At 41.9% G+C, this 18,147-nt stretch overlaps 1 protein-coding gene across 1 annotated transcript in view; it reads left to right on the top strand.

Annotated features, from left to right (window-relative positions):
* Positions 1 to 459: 459 nt before the first annotated feature.
* LOC116938857 (interferon-induced very large GTPase 1-like) overlaps positions 460 to 18,147 on the top strand; it is a 30,833-nt gene continuing 13,145 nt past the window's right edge. The window contains exons 1-2 of the mRNA XM_032946580.2: positions 460 to 624; positions 1,398 to 1,488. Coding sequence (XP_032802471.2) covers positions 594 to 624; positions 1,398 to 1,488 — 122 coding nt within the window. The 5' untranslated portion in view covers positions 460 to 593. The remainder of the gene's footprint in view (positions 625 to 1,397; positions 1,489 to 18,147) is intronic.

Raw genomic sequence — 18,147 nt, 5'->3', positions numbered from 1 at the left:
CACGTAGGTATAAAATAAACTAAATCACAAAGTTTCGGGCGCAACACAAGCGTCCATTATCAGGTGGGAAAGCATGGTCTGCTGCTGAGGCAGACTGTTTAAAAAGGTTTGAAATGGGTATGACCCTTGGGCAGCAGACCCTGCTTTCCCACCTGATGACGGACGCTTGTGTTGCGCCCGAAACGTCGTGATTTAGTTTATTTTATACTTCCGTGACTTTACTGAAAGAAACAAAGAGTATGGATTCCTGCAGTCACGAAAGCTTCAAATCAAGATTGTATAAGCTATATTTGGATTAGTTAACATACCAGGCGTATGACAACTGTAGATTGTAGAACAATTCTATTTCGGCTTCATGTTGCAATGAGCTGTCTAAATGGACCCACCCAACAGTACCCAGCCCATGTTATTTATGCCGATCTGTGGGCGTCTCTGGTGAAAGTTGTTGTCGCTCTCTGATTGGACTGTGGGGAGGTTGAGGGGGCAATAAGTAGAGGGTCCAGAGAATAGAGTCAGTGTGCCCAGGTATGGGCCACTGAAGGCTTGGCTTTAGAGGTTGAATTCAGAGCCACAGCATTGCCTCGTTTTTCAAGATGGAAGGTGGCTGTAAGAGAAAACTAAAGGGTGCGTGGTTAACTGTACATATATATGTAAATGTGTATATCGTGATGAAAAAATAAAAGGCTGCTTTACCCTTTCCTGGAAATAATTCAGGATGTGTTAAGATGTTTAAACACGAAATAGACACCTTTTGCGAGGTATCATTGAGTCTGCATGAATCACACATCATGCTTTTTGTAAAACATGGAAAAAAAATATTTTGATAAGAATGTAGCATTGTCCTTGGAACTGGTTGGCCTACACCAGGTGTCTAGGTGTTTAATTCTATCATAGCACTTTCTGTATATTGGCAAAAAAGGTTCTTAGAAATTCATATATCATTAAATGTGTAATATATATGTATTGGAAGGTATTAATTGGGATGTTGTCAGTGCAGCTCCCAAGTTTTGTAACGCTTTGCCTTTGGTAATAAAAAAAGTAGTTAGAGCTATTTAAGTATTTTTTTTGGATGAGTGGGTGAGTGGATGAATTAGTGGATGGATGAGTGCGTGGGTGAGTGATTGGGCTGTTGCCACTGTACAGCTCTGCCTTTGCTAATAAGGCAATCATAGTCGTTATAGATGTTTAAGTCTGTCTTGAAAACTCACCTCTTTAAATTACCATTTACCCCCTGCCTAGTTCTGGCCGGTTGTTTCTTTTTTCCTGATTTCCACACACGGCACGTATTGGGATCTATGATTGAAATGCTCCCCTTTTACAAATGTTAATTATTACTAATGACTAATTTTACGCTGATTCGATTAAGTGACCTCTGCCTGAATGTGGTTCCAATACAGATGGTGCCAACGCACAGGAGACAAAACCACACAGTCCCAGCCCTGGAAGGGACAAAGACTCAGCGGATATCAGAAGGCCACTACCAAGGAGGTAACGCCGTGCAAAACACTCTGTATACAGGCACCTCTATAAACATGATTAAGCGATGCTTAGAAGCGGAGGGTACTGTATGTTCTAGAGCAGGGGTGGGGAACCTTTTTTCTGCCAAGGGCCATTTGGATATTTATAACATCATTCGCGGGCCATACAAAATTATCAACTTAAAAATTAGCCTGTTATATTTGGTCAAACATTTAATTAACTCACCCCTAATGTGATGGCTGGAACTGCTTCTCTTTGGTGAGGCGTGTGATGTTAGCTGGTATAGATGATGTTGCTACTCGCAACTGCTTTTCCAGGTTTGCTCCTAGATTTATTGAATTTCGAGTCCCGCCTGCGGTTGCCTTGGCAGGGCCAGACCAAATGATTTCACGGGCCTTATACGGCCCGTGGGCCGGACGTTCCCCATCCCTGTTCTAGAGCTATGATGGTATATTTTCACATTACAATATATCAATTAAAATGTTCACTACATTACGATTATTGCGATTCCAAAACTAAACAATTTTATTGTATTTACCAGGTAAAACCCACTGAGTTATTATCTCTTTTTCAGAAGTGACCTGGCCACATATGATAGCTCAACAAAGTGGTTTATCATGTGGAAATGTATAGTAGCAGCCAAATAATACAAACGCATGTTTCTAAATGTGTATGGAAAAAAACGGAGTACCTGGAGAAAAATCCACGCGGAGAACATGCAAACTCCAAATATATAGGCCTCACGGTCAGGATCGAAACCACAACCTCTTGTATACCAGGCAATGGGAATAATGGACTTGTACACTGTGTTCAGTGTCTCCAATCAGAATAAACATCTTTATTTAGACGAAATGAATCTGATGATCTATGAAGCTCTTTTTCACAGATTTATAGTTAAGGTCTGGAGACTGGCTAGGCCACTCCAGGACCTTAATGTGCTTCTTCTTGAGCCACTCCGTTGTTGCCTTGGCCGTGCATTTTGGGTCATTGTCATGCTGGAATACCCATCCACGACCCATTTTCAATGCCCTGGCTGAGGGAAGGAGGTTCTCACCCAAGATTTGATGGTACATGGCCTCGTCCATCGTCTCTTTGATGTGGTGAAGTTGTCCTGTCCCCTTAGCAGAAAAACACCCCCAAAGCATAATGTTTCCACCTCCATGTTTGACGGTGGGGATGGTCTTCTTGGGGTCATAGGCAGCATTCCTCCTCCAAACACGGCGAGTTGAGTTGATGCCAAAGAGCTCCATTTTGGTCTCATCTGACCAAAACACTTTCACCCAGTTGTCCTCTGAATCATTCAGATGTTCATTGGCAAACTTCAGACGGGCAAGTATATGTGCTTTCTTGAGCAGGGGAACCTTGCGGGCACTGCAGGATTTCAGTCCTTCACGGCGTAGTGTGTTACCAATTGTTTTCTTGGTGACTATGGTCCCAGCTGCCTTGAATTCATTGACAAGATCCCCCCGTGTAGTTCTGGGATGATTCCTCACCGTTCTCATGATCATTGCAACTCCATGTGGTGAGATCTTGGATGGAGCCCCAAGCCGAGGGAGATTGACACTTCTTTTGTGTTTCTTCCATTTGCGAATAATCGCACCAACTGTTGTCACCTTCTCACCGAGCTGCTTGGCAATGGTCTTGTAGCCCATTCGAGCCTTGTGTAGGTCTACAATCTTGTCCCTGACATCCTTGGAGAGCTCTTTGGTCTTGGCCATGGTGGAGAGTTTGGAATCTGATTGATTGATTGCTTCTGTGGACAGGTGTCTTTTATACAGGTAACAAGCTGAGATTAGGAGCACTCCCTTTAAGAGTGTGTTCCTAATCTCAGCTCGTTACCTGTATAAAAGACACCTGGGAGCCAGAAATCTTTCTGATTGAGAGGGGGTTGAATACTTATTTCCCTCATTAAAATGCAAATCAATTTATAAAATTTTTGACATGCATTTTTCTGGATTTTCTTGTTGTTATTCTGTCTCTCACTGTTCAAATAAACCTACCATTAAAATTATAGACTGATCATTTGTCAGTGGGCAAACGTACAACATCAGCAGGGGATCAAATACTTTTTTCCCTCACTGTACGTATGCAATGTGTACTTACATGGGGGAATAGTCTGTTGTAAATTATTCGGTAGTTGCGTTCCTGACGAACACCGCTTTATGGAAAAAAAGCGTAATAATAACTATTGATTTTATGGTAATGAAGGGGTTAGGGATTACGGTAATAGGTTGCAAAACCACTAACATGACTGACTTTTTATGATAATGTGAATTTTCCGTGTTCTTATATAATTACTGTGTTTTAGTTTGATAATATAATTAATTGCAAAATATATATCTTCTTGGTTCTTTTGGTAAAGTCACGTAGAATGAAAATAAAATAATACAAATAAAACATAATAAAAAATAAAATTCTCACGAAGTTTCGGCCACAATACAAGTAGCCTTCTTCAGGTGAAGGAACAGAACTGTCGGGACGACAGCACTTCAATGAACGCTGCTAAGATTCGCATCGTCTTTTAAGCTAGGTGGGAGAAGTAAAGCGCCTTGACAAAGGAGTTTACATATCAAACAGGAGAATTTAGCATTGAAATAGCTGTGTTAAAGTGTTGGATCAGCAGGGTGCTAAAGTCAGAAATTAGCATGTGACTGGGAGATTATCATGATGCTAATGTGAGGGATTAGCATGTGACTGGTCATGGAAATAGCTATGTTAAAGTCAAAGTTTACATATCAACAGAGGCATTTAGTATATGGACGCTAAAGGACTGCAACTACCCAACTATCACACAATAAACCGATGTGAAAAAACTAAGTATAAACTACATCAATATAATAAATATACTCAATATATTCTTCAATAAGATGAGCTATAAACGTAAAGTAACTGGGTATACACTACACTATATAATGGATACCATATAGTAAACTAATAAAAAACGAAAGTATAAACTACATCAATGTTAAATTTTGATTTAAAGCTTTCGTGACTGCAGTAATTCATATTTTTAGTTCTTTCGGTAAAGTTAATTAAAGTAATATTATTTTGTTGTTTCCATTCAACGTGACTTTACCGAAAGAACTATGAATACATCAATGTTATCAATAAACTCTATATACTCTCCAATCAGCTGAGCGCTTCAATGAACGCTGCTAAGATTCGCAGCGTCTTTTAGGCTAGGTGGGAGAGGTAAAGCGCCTTGACAAAGGAGTTTACATATCAGTGAACTCAAACACGTACACCAAGCTCTCAAGGCTAATGGTTACTCCGACTACACAATCCGCAAAGCCATCACTCCAGCCATGAAGAAGGATCCTCTTGAAGAGCCATTCAAAACCATCACCTTACCCTATATTGCGGGGGTCGCAAAAAAGATCTCCAAAATCCTGAATAAACACAAGATCCAGGTCCGATTCAACACAGTACATAAAATCCGTGATCTGGTTCCGTCTGTAAAAGATGTGGTTCCAGACATACAGTACCCGGGCGTCTACAAACTAAGTTGCCTCTGTGGTAGCAGTTACATTGGAGAAACCAAACGACATATCTCGGACCGCATCCGCGAACATAAAGCAGACTTGAAACACGGTAGGATGAACTCCTCTGCCATGGCAGATCACTGTTAGAATTCAGTGGGCTCACATGACATTGACTTCTCCAAGACGGAGGTTCTTTGCAAGCCAACCGGCTACCATGAGAGATTCGTTCATGAGGCCATCCACATATACAAGCACAGAGACAATTTCAACCAAGATGGATTCTGGCTTAGTAACCATTGGAAATATGTTTTAAACCATTTCGGTTCTTAATTAATTGTATTTTACGGTGACCTTCAGACCGCAGCCCTTTCGCTGGCATTGCTTCTTAATACCTCTCACACTACGGTTAATGGTATGGTTTATAACATGGAGTATAACAGCGCATCGTGGCTGTTTCTCCCCCCTCCTCCGTTCCAAGCATAGATGGACACGTCCGTCTGAACAAAGCTCGTCGCTGTCCATGGTGCTAACGTTGAAAAGAAAAAAACGCCACCCATTTTTTCGCCATATGGCATTGTAATGTATAACGACTTATTGTTAGTATATCAGCTGATTGGAGAGTATATAGAGTTTATTGATAACATTGATGTAGTTTATATTTTAGTTTTTTATTAGTTTACTATATGGTATTCAATATCTAGTGCAGTGTATACCCAGTTACTTTATGTTAATAGCTCAACTTATTGAAGAATATATTGAGTACATTTATTATATTGATGTAGTTTATACTTTAGTTTTTTTATTAGTTTACTATATGGTATCCATTATATAGTGTAGTGTATACCCAGTTACTTTACGTTTATAGCTCATCTTATTGAAGAATATATTGAGTATATTTATTATATTGATGTAGTTTATACTTAGTTTTTTCACATCGGTTTATTGTATGATAGTTGGGTAGTTGCAGACCTTTAGCGTCCATATACTAAATGCCTCTGTTGATATGTAAACTTTGACTTTAACATAGCTATTTCCATGACCAGTCCCATGCTAATCCCTCACATTAACATCATGCTGATCTCCCAGTTACATGCTAATTTCTGACTTTAACACCCTGCTGATCCAACACTTTAACACAGCTATTTCAATGCTAAAGTCTCCTGTTTGATATGTAAACTCCTTTGTCAAGGCGCTTTACCTCTCCCACCTAGCCTAAAAGACGCTGCGAATCTTAGTAGCGTTCATTGAAGCGCTCAGCTGATTGGAGAGTATATAGAGTTTATTGATAACATTGATGTAGTTTATATTTTAGTTTTTTATTAGTTTACTATATGGTATTCATTATATAGTGTAGTGTATACCTAGTTACTTTATGTTAATAGCTCAACTTATTGAAGAATATATTGAGTATATTTATTATATTGATGTAGTTTATACTTAGTTTTTTCACATTGGTTTATTGTATGACAGTTGGTTAGTTGCAGTCCTTTAGCGTCCATAGACTAAACGCCTCTGTTGATATGTAAACTTTGACTTTAACATAGCTATTTCCATGACCAGTCACATGCTAATCCCTCACACTAACATCATGCTAATCTCCCAGTTACATGCTAATTTCTGACTTTAACACCCTGCTGATCCAACACTTTAACACAGCTACTTCAATGCTAAATTCTCCTGTTGATATGTAAACTCCTTTGTCAAGGCGCGCTGCTCCTCCCACCCAGCTTAAAAGACGCTGCGAATCTTAGCAGTGTTCATTGAAGCGCTGTCGTCCCGGCAGTTCTGTTCCTTCACCTGAAGAAGGCTACTTGTGTTGTGGCCGAAACGTCGTGAGAATTTTATTTTTTATTGTTTTATTTTCATTATTTTATTTCCATTCTACGTGACTTTACCGAAAGAACCAAGAAGATGAATCCCTGCAGTCACGAAAGCTTTAAATCGAAATTTAAAATATATATGAGTGAAAAATGCATATACAGTATTATTCGCGCAGCCATACATTGTCATGAAAACCAAAGACTTTGTATGCAAAGCGAAACAAATAAGATATGGTAAAGCACAGTCTGCGATATCACGTTAGATATGCACTCTGTGTGATAGTGTGGTGATGTGCACTCGTGTGTGTGTGTGATGGTGTGGTGATGTGCGCTCGTGTGTGTGTGATAGTGTGGTGATGTGCACGCGTGTGTGTGTGTGATGGTGTGCTGGTGTACACTCATGTGTGTGATGGTGTGGTGATGTGCGCTCGTGTGTGTACCTGGCGTAGCCTGAGTGAGGCCTGGCTGGTCGCACACGTGGCGCAACCTGAGTGAGGCCTAGTTAGATCGTGCGCCTGGCGCAGCCTGAGTGAGGCCTAGCTAATAGTGCACCTGGAGCAGCGTGAGTGAGGCCTAGTTAATCATGCACCTGACGCAGCCTGAGTGAGACCCTGGTAATACTGCACATGACAGCCTGAGTGAGGCCGAGTAAATCGTGCACCTGGCGCAGCCTGAGTGAGGCCTAGTTAATAGTGCACGTGGCACAGCCTGAGTGAGGCCTAGCTAATTGTGCACCTAGCGCAGCCTGAGTGAGGCCTAGGTAGTACTGCACATGACACAGCCTGAGGCCGAGTAAATCGTGCACCTGGCGCAGCCTGAGTGAGGCCTGGTTAATCGTGCACCTGGCACAGCCTGAATGAGGCCTAGTTAATAGTGCATGTCGCACAGCCTGAGTGAGGCCTAGTTAGTCATACACGTGGTGCAGCCTGAGGCCTAGTTAATCGCGCACATGGCACAGCCTGAGTGAGGCCTAGTAAATTGTGCACGTGACACTGCCTGAGTGAGGCCTAGCTAATCGTGCACCTGGCGCAGCCTGAGTGAGGCCTAGTAAATCATGCACAAGGCGCAGCCTGAGTGAGGCTTAGTTGGTCATACATGTGGCGTGGCCTGATTGAGGCCTGGTTGTGCACAGGACACTGCCTGGGTGAGGCCTGGCGGATCGTGCACCTGGCACAGCCTGAGAAAGGCCTGGTTAATCATGCACAAGGCGCAGCCTGAGTGAGGCCTGGTTGACAGTGCACCTGGTGCAGCCTGAGTGAGGCCTAGTAAATCGTGCACCTGGCCCAGCCTGAGTGAGGCCTGGTTGACAGTGCACCTGGCGCAGCCTGAGTGAGGCCTGGTTGATCGTGCCCATGGCGCAGCCTGAGTGAGGCCTAGTTAATAGTGCGACGGACCACAAGCTGTGTTCCTGCCAAGGCAACATTGCCACGGACCCCAGGCTGTGTTCCTGCCAGGGCAGCATTGCCACGGACCCCAAGCTGTGTAAATGCCAAGGCAACATTGCTACGGACGCCAAGCTGTGTTCCTGCCAAGGCAACATTGCCACGGACCCCAAGCTATGTTCCTGGAAAACTTCACGGAGATTGTCAAGACGGCCTAGGGTCGTGAATGAAGAGTCCCCTGTGTGGGCTTCAGTGGGGCCGTCTGGTTGGGCAGCAGAGACACGAGAGGCCAAGAAACGACATTCCAGTCATGGGCTGAGCTCAAGGAGGGCTAGCTCGAGCACCATCCTGCGGTGGGGAAAGGAGGTGGTGCAAGCGGTTCAGCCGAGCCCACAAGAGCCAAAAATCTGCTGTCCCTGTCTGGGGGGGCGCTGTTCAACCCTAGCACATGGGCGAGCAGCCGTGCATGTGTGACGAGTGTGGCAAGACGTTTTCTCGCGCTCGGCCTACAAGTATATATTTTTTCTTTTCCGCTTGTGTGTGAATCTGTGTTTACCCCGGATATTTTAGAGATGGCAATTCTCCTGCTGTGTATCCTACTGCTGTCCCTCCCGGCCATATCAAGTGCCACACTCAACTCTACAAACAGCTACCGTCATCACTTGCGTCCATACTTGTTAGTCGATTTACCACTACACCTAATGAAACAGCTCATAGACACTTCTACACTCCATCATTGTATCCTTTTAAACCCTATCTTTGTCCTATTACTTCACCAGCACTCCTTCCAAACTTCATTCTGCTCTTAAAAATAACACCATCTGCGAGCTACTGCTATTCGTCCAAGGTTCCCCGCTCTTCATCCTTTCACGGAAAATACTTGTGCAAACTATTAATTCTACTTTCTTATTTCTGGGTGGTATTGAGCTTCATCCTGGCCCAAATGAAAAGAACTCGTATAATTCTGTAGATTTTTCTGGCAAGAAAGGTGTTGGTGTTCTACATGTCAACATCAGAGGGCTTGTGATTAAATTAAGTCAACTAAAACTAGAAGTGGCAAATCTTGACCCAGACATTTTTTGCCTAACAGAAACATTTCTCACTCCTGCCGTCAATGACTTGCAGATTGCGATTGACAACAACCTTTTCAGCTTGACCGAGGATCTAAAGGAGATGGAATTGCCATCAATGTTCGTAATACTATGGCATGTTTACTAGCTCGCTCCTTGTTTAAAAAATGTTGCTTTGAAGGTCTGGCTCTCAAAATATCTCTCCAAAATAATCAACAGATATTGGTAGTGTGCTGCTATCGACTGCCTATTGGGAAGGATGTTGAAGCTGCATCTGCACTGAGAGAGCTTTTTGTGGGCCTCCCTAAAGGTGAAATAGTTTTAGTTGGAATTGGCTAAACCCGCTGGCTGTGGCCACAAATTTTGCAGATGAATTTAATCTGTTTCAATTAATAAATGTCCCCACAAGACCCAACCTAAAAAATCCGGGACAGTCATTTCTGCTCAATGTCCTATTGACAAATGCCCCTCACAATTTCGCACTGACTGGTGTTCTGGGTAATAACCTTAGTGATCACTCCTTCATTTTTGGGGTGAGATCATCAGCCAGACCCAAAGCCCCCCCTAAATTGGTTGAGAAGCACTCTATGATACACTTCAGCACTCAGGCATTTACTAATGATGTGCTTCACTCGGATATTGACAAGGTCTGTGATATCCCCAACCTGACTACGGTTTGGGAGACCTTCAGGTACACGTTTCTCCAAATTCTTAACAAACATGCTCCGTTGGTTAGATTTAAAACTAAAGGCAACCGCCCACCATAGTTTGATCCTTTGATTACAAAGCTCATGAAAACTAGGGACAAGGCTTGGGCATGTGCTCAGAAAAGTAATTTGGTCAATGACTGGCTAGAATACAGGATTTTAAGGAATAAATGTGTCAAAAAAAGTACGGCATGGAAAAAAATGCCTACTTTTCCTCCACTCTCCTGGAATCACATGGAAATGCCAGGATTTTCTGGAAAACAATCAAATGTATCGAAAAGGCATCCAAAACAGACAATCTGCCCGTTGAGCTTAACCGGAATGGGGAATATTTTTCAGATCCCAAAAAAATAGTTAACAATTTTAACCTTCATTTTTCTGAAGCTAGTAATCGTTTTGATAATCTTCTTTGGTTCTTTCGGTAAAGTCACGTAGAATGATACTAAAATAATAAATTGATAAAATAAAATAACAATAAAATTCTCACGATGTTTCGGCCACAACACAAGCGGCTGTCCTCCAGACAGTCTCGTCCCTTCACCTGATGAAGGCCGCTTGTGTTGTGGCCAAAACGTCGTGAGAATTTTATTGTGTTATTTTATTTTATCAATTTATTATTTTATTCTCATTCTACGTGACTTTACCGAAATAACCAAAGAAGATGAATCCTTGCAGTCACGAAAGCTTTAAATCGTTTTGATAATGTATTGGGAGTCACCCCTGCTCATGCAAATTCCTACACCCCTGTCCAAACATTAAACGAATTTAGTTTCCAGCCAATCCACGAAAGTAATGTTCTGAAACAACTGTCCTACCTCAAAGGGTCCTCCTCTACCGGAGCAGATAGTATTCCCGTCTTTGCTCTACTAACTGTTGGTCACCTAATATACAAACCTATAGCCCATATTTTCAACCTGTCCATCAAAGAAGCATCAGTTCCTCTAGAATGGAAACATTCCTATGTCTGTCCACTTCACAAAATTTTTGAAAAATTATTGACCTACCAAATTAGCCGTTTCCTGTCCACCAACAATCTACTACATCTAAAACAATCTGGGTTCTGAAAAAAATACAGCACCACATCTGCTGCATTAGACTCTCTGAATTACATTTACAGCAGCCTTGATAATAATCAGTACTGTGCCTGTCTTTTTCTAGACCTGTCCAAAGCGTTTGATACAGTAGACCACAACACCCTGCTTAGTAAATTAAGATGCCTCGGTTTTTCTGAAAACGCAGTAAAATGGTTACAAAATTACCTCTTTTCTCGCACCCAAACTGTATTCACAGATGGTTGGAGGTCAAACAGTGTTAAGATAACAAAAGGGGTTCCACAGGGTTCCATCCTCGGCCCTCTATTGTTCTTTCTTTATGTAAATGACTTGGGCACTGACCTGGATCATTCCAGGGTAAATCTTTTTGCAGATGACACGATACTGATTACTGCTGGCCGCTCTCCGGATGACGTGATTGCTAAGCTACAGGGTGATTTCAACAAACTACAGCATCAGCTAGTTGCTCTTAAACTAGTCCTGATTACCTCCAAAACCAAGGTGCTATGCTTCTCACCAGGACTAAAGCAGGAAGTTATATTACTCAAATTACATTCCTTAAATCATTATCAAATAGAGCAAGTCAAGATCTACAAGTATCTTGGGGTCATCCTGGATTCAAAACTGAATTTTTAAGATCACATTATGTTGGTAAAAAGACAAAATGAAAATTGGTTTTCTGTATCGACACAAGCACTTCTTCCCCCCAATGTTCCGTTTGGAATTGATAAAAGCTACCATACTGCCTCTAATTGACTACTGTGACATCGTGTATAAATCAGCCCCAAGTACTGTACTAAAGAAGCTTGATTCCATCTATCACTCGGCCTTAAGATTTACATTGAACTGCCAATATAGGACTCACCACTGTGATCTCTACATTGGGTCAAACTTAACATCTCTTAATATTCGACGACTTGTGCACCAGATCTTATTTATTCACGATGTACTTACAAAAAAATCCGCAGACTACCTGCTGGATTTCCTCTCTGTTTCAAAGATGAAATTTGACCTTAGGTCTTCGCTCATTTACCAGCTTCACATTCCCTATTGCCGTACAAAAACTGGAGGAAGGGCCTTTGCTATTAATGCCCCCCGGGTCTGGAATGCTATTGCCAATAAACTGCAACTTGAATCGCTACCAATGAGATCTTCTCTCAAAACTGCTCTAGAGGAGTTGTACACCCCTAGCTGCCACTGCAATTCATTGGCGTAAAATAAAATAAAATGTTTCGTTCCGGATGACGCTGCAAAGTATTATCTGTATTTTGATTTAGCGTGCTGATCTTAAAGGTGCATTGAAAAATTTAATACTCCGACTGATGCTTTTGTTGTTGTGGAGAAACTCATGCAGCCAGCTATGGCTCTAGGATTTGGTGTTACATGTTATTTATGTAGTTTATTGTAAAAATTCGGTCACAGTCCCTATGATCACTGTTACGTTGCAATTATGGCTTTATTTTTTGGTGATTTTTGAAAACGTTTTTCGGTTTGGACATGTTTGTTTTGTTGTAGTACGGAGTTAGACTGATGGCCTTAATCTAAGTTTTCTTGTGGTTGTTGTTGTTTGACTTGCATCCCACTGGGATTTTTTGCACACAGCTTTGGTGTACGGTGCTTTTTTCAGGAATATTTTGCTTGTTTTTTTCATGGATTTTCTGTTTTCACAGTCACATAGTCACTTTAAGATGTTTTCTTGTTCGTGTTTTTTTGTTTGTTTGTTGTGGTTGCACCCGATTCAAGAGCCGAATGGCTCACAGGGCTATACCAAAATAAATAAACTGAAACTGAAGATGCATATACAAGCTGAATAAAGACTGAGGCGTGTGGGTAGCATCTAGAAGCATCCAGCATCCCGCCATGTGTGATGCTATGCTGTAGCAGTTGTAAAACCGCTTATTCCTACTTGCATGACATAGTTCTGTTCACTTAATCGTATTATACTGGTAGGAACCTCCTGGTTCCACCAGCCCGCAGGGGATTATTGTGTCCGTCCGTCCGTCGTGCATCCAAAAACAGGAGGGGTGGGGCTGGGTGGAGAGGGGAGGGTGGGGAGGGGCTGGGTGGGGAGGTTAGGGGCTGGGTGGGGAAGGCGGCCGCGGCACACACGAGGGGGTGGGTGGCCACCAACCACGTCCGGCCATCTTCACGACATTTTTCCCTCCACGTGGAGAATGAACAACACGCGTTTGGAGTATGCGGCTGCTCTCAATCTCTACATTGTAAGCCGCCAATTCGTGGGTATTGTACTCTTTTTTTTGGGGAACAGCTTTTTTTTCCTCCACCATCCCAGGTCCCCACTCGGTCCCCACCCTTCACGCCGGCTTGTGCCCGCCCTCACAGTCGGGCATATTTGCGGAATACACCACGTGGTGCCGCCGTTGACCCTGGCCATTGACCGAGCAACCCAACGTTCCTACCAGCTCCCTCCGCAGGAATGTGTTATCAAATTCGCATCTGCGTTATAAAAAATGTGTTAAACTATCAAACTATAAACTATTTTTATTTTCCAGGTAAGGCCCACCGAGCTATATAGCTCTTTATCAGAAGTGACCTAGTCACAAATGTATACCAGATGAGAGTGTTAACATCTCGCCACCACAGCGCCGTTTCCTCATACATTTTGCCTTTTGAAAACATGTGCTGTAGGCATAACTGACTGTACCTTGTTTAACCGATGCTCTGGGAACAAAGCATCTTCGTAACGAAGTCGGACAGGGAAGGCCCCTTCACGCCCCTCTATTTTTGCTAAAAATTTGTTTAAATAAAGTTAAATAATCTTCAGAAATTATGCACATCGGTTCAAAAAAGTCAAGTTTTAAACGCTTTGGTTGTGTCCTGTAAACGCAACCGAGTGGAGTTTGTTTACGGAACACTTTCAGCAGCCAATTAGCGACGAGCTTTGCGAGTCTCCTTCACTTGGCACCAATCAGCGGCGCGCTTCACCAGTCCCTCTCCCACCCACCATTGCCTGAACTCGTCGTCTTGGTAGTGGTAAAGCAATTTTACTACCCCCATTGTTATCCAAATTGATTGTCTAGTGCTCATAGCCTTACTCGGCAAGGAGTTCAGCGTGAATGCATCTCTTTGGAAATGAAATCCAGATCATGAGGTGGGAGAGAGGAAAAGTGAAGTGGCGTGTTTGTTAGGGTTGGCACAGTAACTATATAACACGTGCGAAACCTAAATAAACAGAAATTAAAGAAAAATAAACAAGAATAAATAATAAAATATATATAAAACAATAAAAAATTGTCACGACGTTTCGACCATAACTCAAACGGTCGTCTTCAGGTGTGTTGGTTTGCATAAATTTATTTTTAAACGGCGCATTTATTTATATAAAAAAAACGTTAGCGCCACGCGCAGCGATTTGGCAGTTTATTTAGGACTAGTCCATCTATATTCTGAAAAGAGGAGGGGGGAGACGACATTTTATAATGTATGCTGTCTGAAAGCCACTGTAAGCATGAACAATCAATTAAGACCTGAAATGGTTTATCAAATCTTTCCAATGTTTGCTAAGATAGAATCCATCTTCTCGGTTGAAATTGTCTCTGTGCTTGTATATGTGGATAGCCTCATGAACGAATCTCTCATGGAAGCCAGATGGCTTACAAAGAACCTCTGTCTTGGAAAAGTCAATGGCATGTGAGCCTACAACCGTTTGAGTTATGGTCGAAACGTCGTGAGAATTTTTTATTGTTATATATATTATTATTTTGTTGTTTCCCTTCAACGTGACTTTACCGAAAAAGCTAAGAATATGAATTACTGCAGTCACGAAAGCTTTAAATCAAAATTTAATCGCCTCTACGGGGAGGGTTTTCACATAACTTTAAGATCCTTCAACAAACTCCGGGATAAGAAAGCTCAGCTGATCGAGTCTCTCACCTTCCTGAAGAGATGCTGCGACTCTGGGGTAATACCAATCGCATTTACACTGACCTCTGCTGCTGTAACTTCTTCTAATGCGAAACGAATTCTTTTCAAAACTAGCTTAGCTCTTATCTCAGAATAAACCAGACTTATACGCACCGAACTAGATCAGTTAGACAAGACACTCTACAAATCACACTTATCATTGACGGCAACAATGTCCACATCGGATTGGGAACATGTAGACAATATGACTGCCTCTTCAGCTGCTACTATGTCGACCAAATGTAAGGAAAGCCTGATTTCCAAAATTAACCTCCTCTTCAACAAAAGACCGGACCCACACACCAAAAAGTTAGACGTTAATAAAGTCGTAATTAATCGCAGTAACAGTTTTATTTCCGATGGTCTGAAATCCGTTTTAGCTAAAGGTCTAAACTTTGCAGTCACACCTAAACACATACCAGTTAATGATATAATTGCCCAAGTAGACGTTGCTCTCAGGGGCCTGGGTCACATCGCTGCAGACGTAGCAAGATCTGAAATCGCTGCAACCCTCAAAAACGCTAAGATGCCAGCTAGCAACCTCAGCAAAGATGAGCGTTTTGAATTATATAAATTAAAAAAGAGGAATGATATTGTAGTCCTCTCAGCTGACAAAGGCAATGCTACTGTCATCATGGATAAAATAGAATACAACAACAAAATTAAAGAATTACTCGACGATGGTAGTTATACAAAAATAAAAAGAGATCCCACCAACAGCCTCGTCACACAAACCAACAAAATAATTTCTGATTCAACCGCATTAATTGATCAATCTAAACAGTTTTCGTTGAAACCTTCTGCTGCCAGGCCACCAAGATTATACGGCTTACCAAAAATACATAAAGTAGATACACCCTTTCGTCCCATAGTCTCTACTATCGGCTCCCCCACCTACAAACTAGCTCGTTTTTTGTCTGAAATCCTGCGTCCTTTCACTGGAAAGACCACCTCTGCGGTACAAAATTCTACTCACCTGGTATCGACAATCAAGGGTATTTCCCTGTCCCCAGACGACCTGCTTGTCAGTTTTGATGTAGTTTCCTTATTCACCAAGGTTCCTGTACCTGACACCATTGCAATCATTGAAGACTTGGTTCATCAAGGACTAAACACTGAGGTATCCCCCCTGGTGAGACACTGTTTAACCAATACATACTTCACTTGGAATGGAACTTTCTACAAACAAACTGAGGGCACCCCAATGGGCTCCCCCCTTTCTCCAGTTATAGCTAACATTTTCATGGAGAAATTTGAGACTGACGCCATCCAGACTGCCACTCTGCGCCCAACCTTATGGAAGAGGTACGTGGATGACACTTTTGTCATCTGGCCACATGGCCGGCCTGCTCTAGACCAATTCTTCGACCACATCAATTCCATACACCCAGCCATCAGATTTACCATGGAAGTCGAAATAGATGGCAAGATACCTTTTTTGGATGTCCTAATTAAAAAGAGACCTGATGGTTCAATGAGCCACTCTGTCTACAGGAAAGCTACCCATACGGATGCTTATCTGAAACCGGATTCCCACCACCATCCATCACAGAAGAATTCTCTCATCAAGACTCTGTATCATAGAGCCCAATGCATATCCGACCAGGAACACATAAGCAGTGAACTCAAGCACATACACCAAGCTCTTAGGGCTAATGGTTACTCCGACTATACAATCCGCAAAGCTATCACTCAAACCATGAAGAAGAACCCTCTTGAGGAGCCTTTCAAAACCATCACTTTACCCTACATTGCGGGGATCACAAAAAAGATCTCCAAAATCTTGAATAAACACAAGATCCAGGTCCGTTTCAACACATTACATAAAATCCGTGATCTGGTTCCATCTGTAAAAGATGTCATTCCGGACATACAATACCCTGGTGTCTACAAACTAAGTTGCCTCTGTGGTAGTAGTTACATTGGAGAAACCAAATGCCATGTCTCGGACCGCATTCGTGAACACAAAGCAGACCTTAAACACGGTAGGACCAACACCTCGGCCGTGGAAGATCATTGTTCTAATTCAGTAGGCTCACATGCCATTGACTTTTCCAAGACAGAGGTTCTTTGTAAGCCATCTGGCTTCCATGAGAGATTCGTTCATGAGGCTATCCACATATACAAGCACAGAGACAATTTCAACCGAGAAGATGGATTCTATCTTAGCAATCATTGGAAAGATTTGATAAACCATTTCAGGTCTTAATTGATTGTTCACGCTTACAGTGGCTTTCAGACAGCATACATTATAAAATTTCGTCTCCCCCCTCCTCTTTTCAGAATATAGATGGACTAGTCCTAAATAAACTGCCAAATCGCTGCGCGTGGCGCTAACGTTTTTTTAAAATAAATAAATGCGCCGTTTAAAAATAAATTTATGCAAACCAACACACCTGAAGACGACCGTTTGAGTTATGGTCGAAACGTCGTGAGAATTTTTATTGTTTTATATATATTTTATTATTTTGTTGTTTCCCTTCAACGTGACTTTACCGAAAAAACTAAGAATATGAATTACTGCAGTCACGAAAGCTTTAAATCAAAATTTAAGAATAAATAAACTATTAAATAAACAGAATTATACCTTGAAATATTTTTTTATTCTTGCATAAATAAACACTGCAGTATTATACTGTTGTCACAAAAATAACTATGAATTGTTTACAGTACAATCACAGAAATAAGTACAGTATTAATAATATATGAATAAACACAAATATAAGAGATGCTCACTGAACAACTTCTATTCAAAGTCTGAACGAAAAATATGGCGCGTGGTGCAAACGTGGAAGGTTGGATGAAATCGGACGAAAGAGGAAAACACTTGGACGAAATCTGAAATGTGGTTATAATTTAAAATGGACAAAAGAGTGAAAAGATGAAAGTCAAGTGGACAAAAGTCAAGGTATCGCTGTATACAAAGGCTGGTAGCGTTAGGGGTAGTGGTGGAGGTAGAAGTAGTGATAGTGATAAAGGTTGGGGTAGGGCTAGGAATCGCAAGAGGGCTTGGGGTAGTGATAGGGGTTGTAATAGGGCAGGTGATAGGGGTTGGGGTAGTTATAGGGGTAATCATGGGGGTAGGAGTAGTGATAAGGGTTGAAGTAGTGATAGGGGTTGGGGTAGTAATAGAGGTTGGGGTAGTGATAGGAGTTGGGGTCAGATAATAACATAATAAACTCAAGTTATCTACAGCGCAATTTGCACAAGGCCTCAAGTGCTTTAGCTGAA

This window comes from Petromyzon marinus, chromosome 4 (genome assembly GCF_048934315.1).
Source record: "Petromyzon marinus isolate PM22_M1 ecotype Great Lakes invasive population chromosome 4, UKy_Petmar_22M1.pri1.0, whole genome shotgun sequence".
NCBI lineage: Eukaryota > Metazoa > Chordata > Hyperoartia > Petromyzontiformes > Petromyzontidae > Petromyzon > Petromyzon marinus.
Note: the sequence above shows the minus strand (reverse complement) of the source record. Positions and strands in the feature narration are given on the sequence as shown.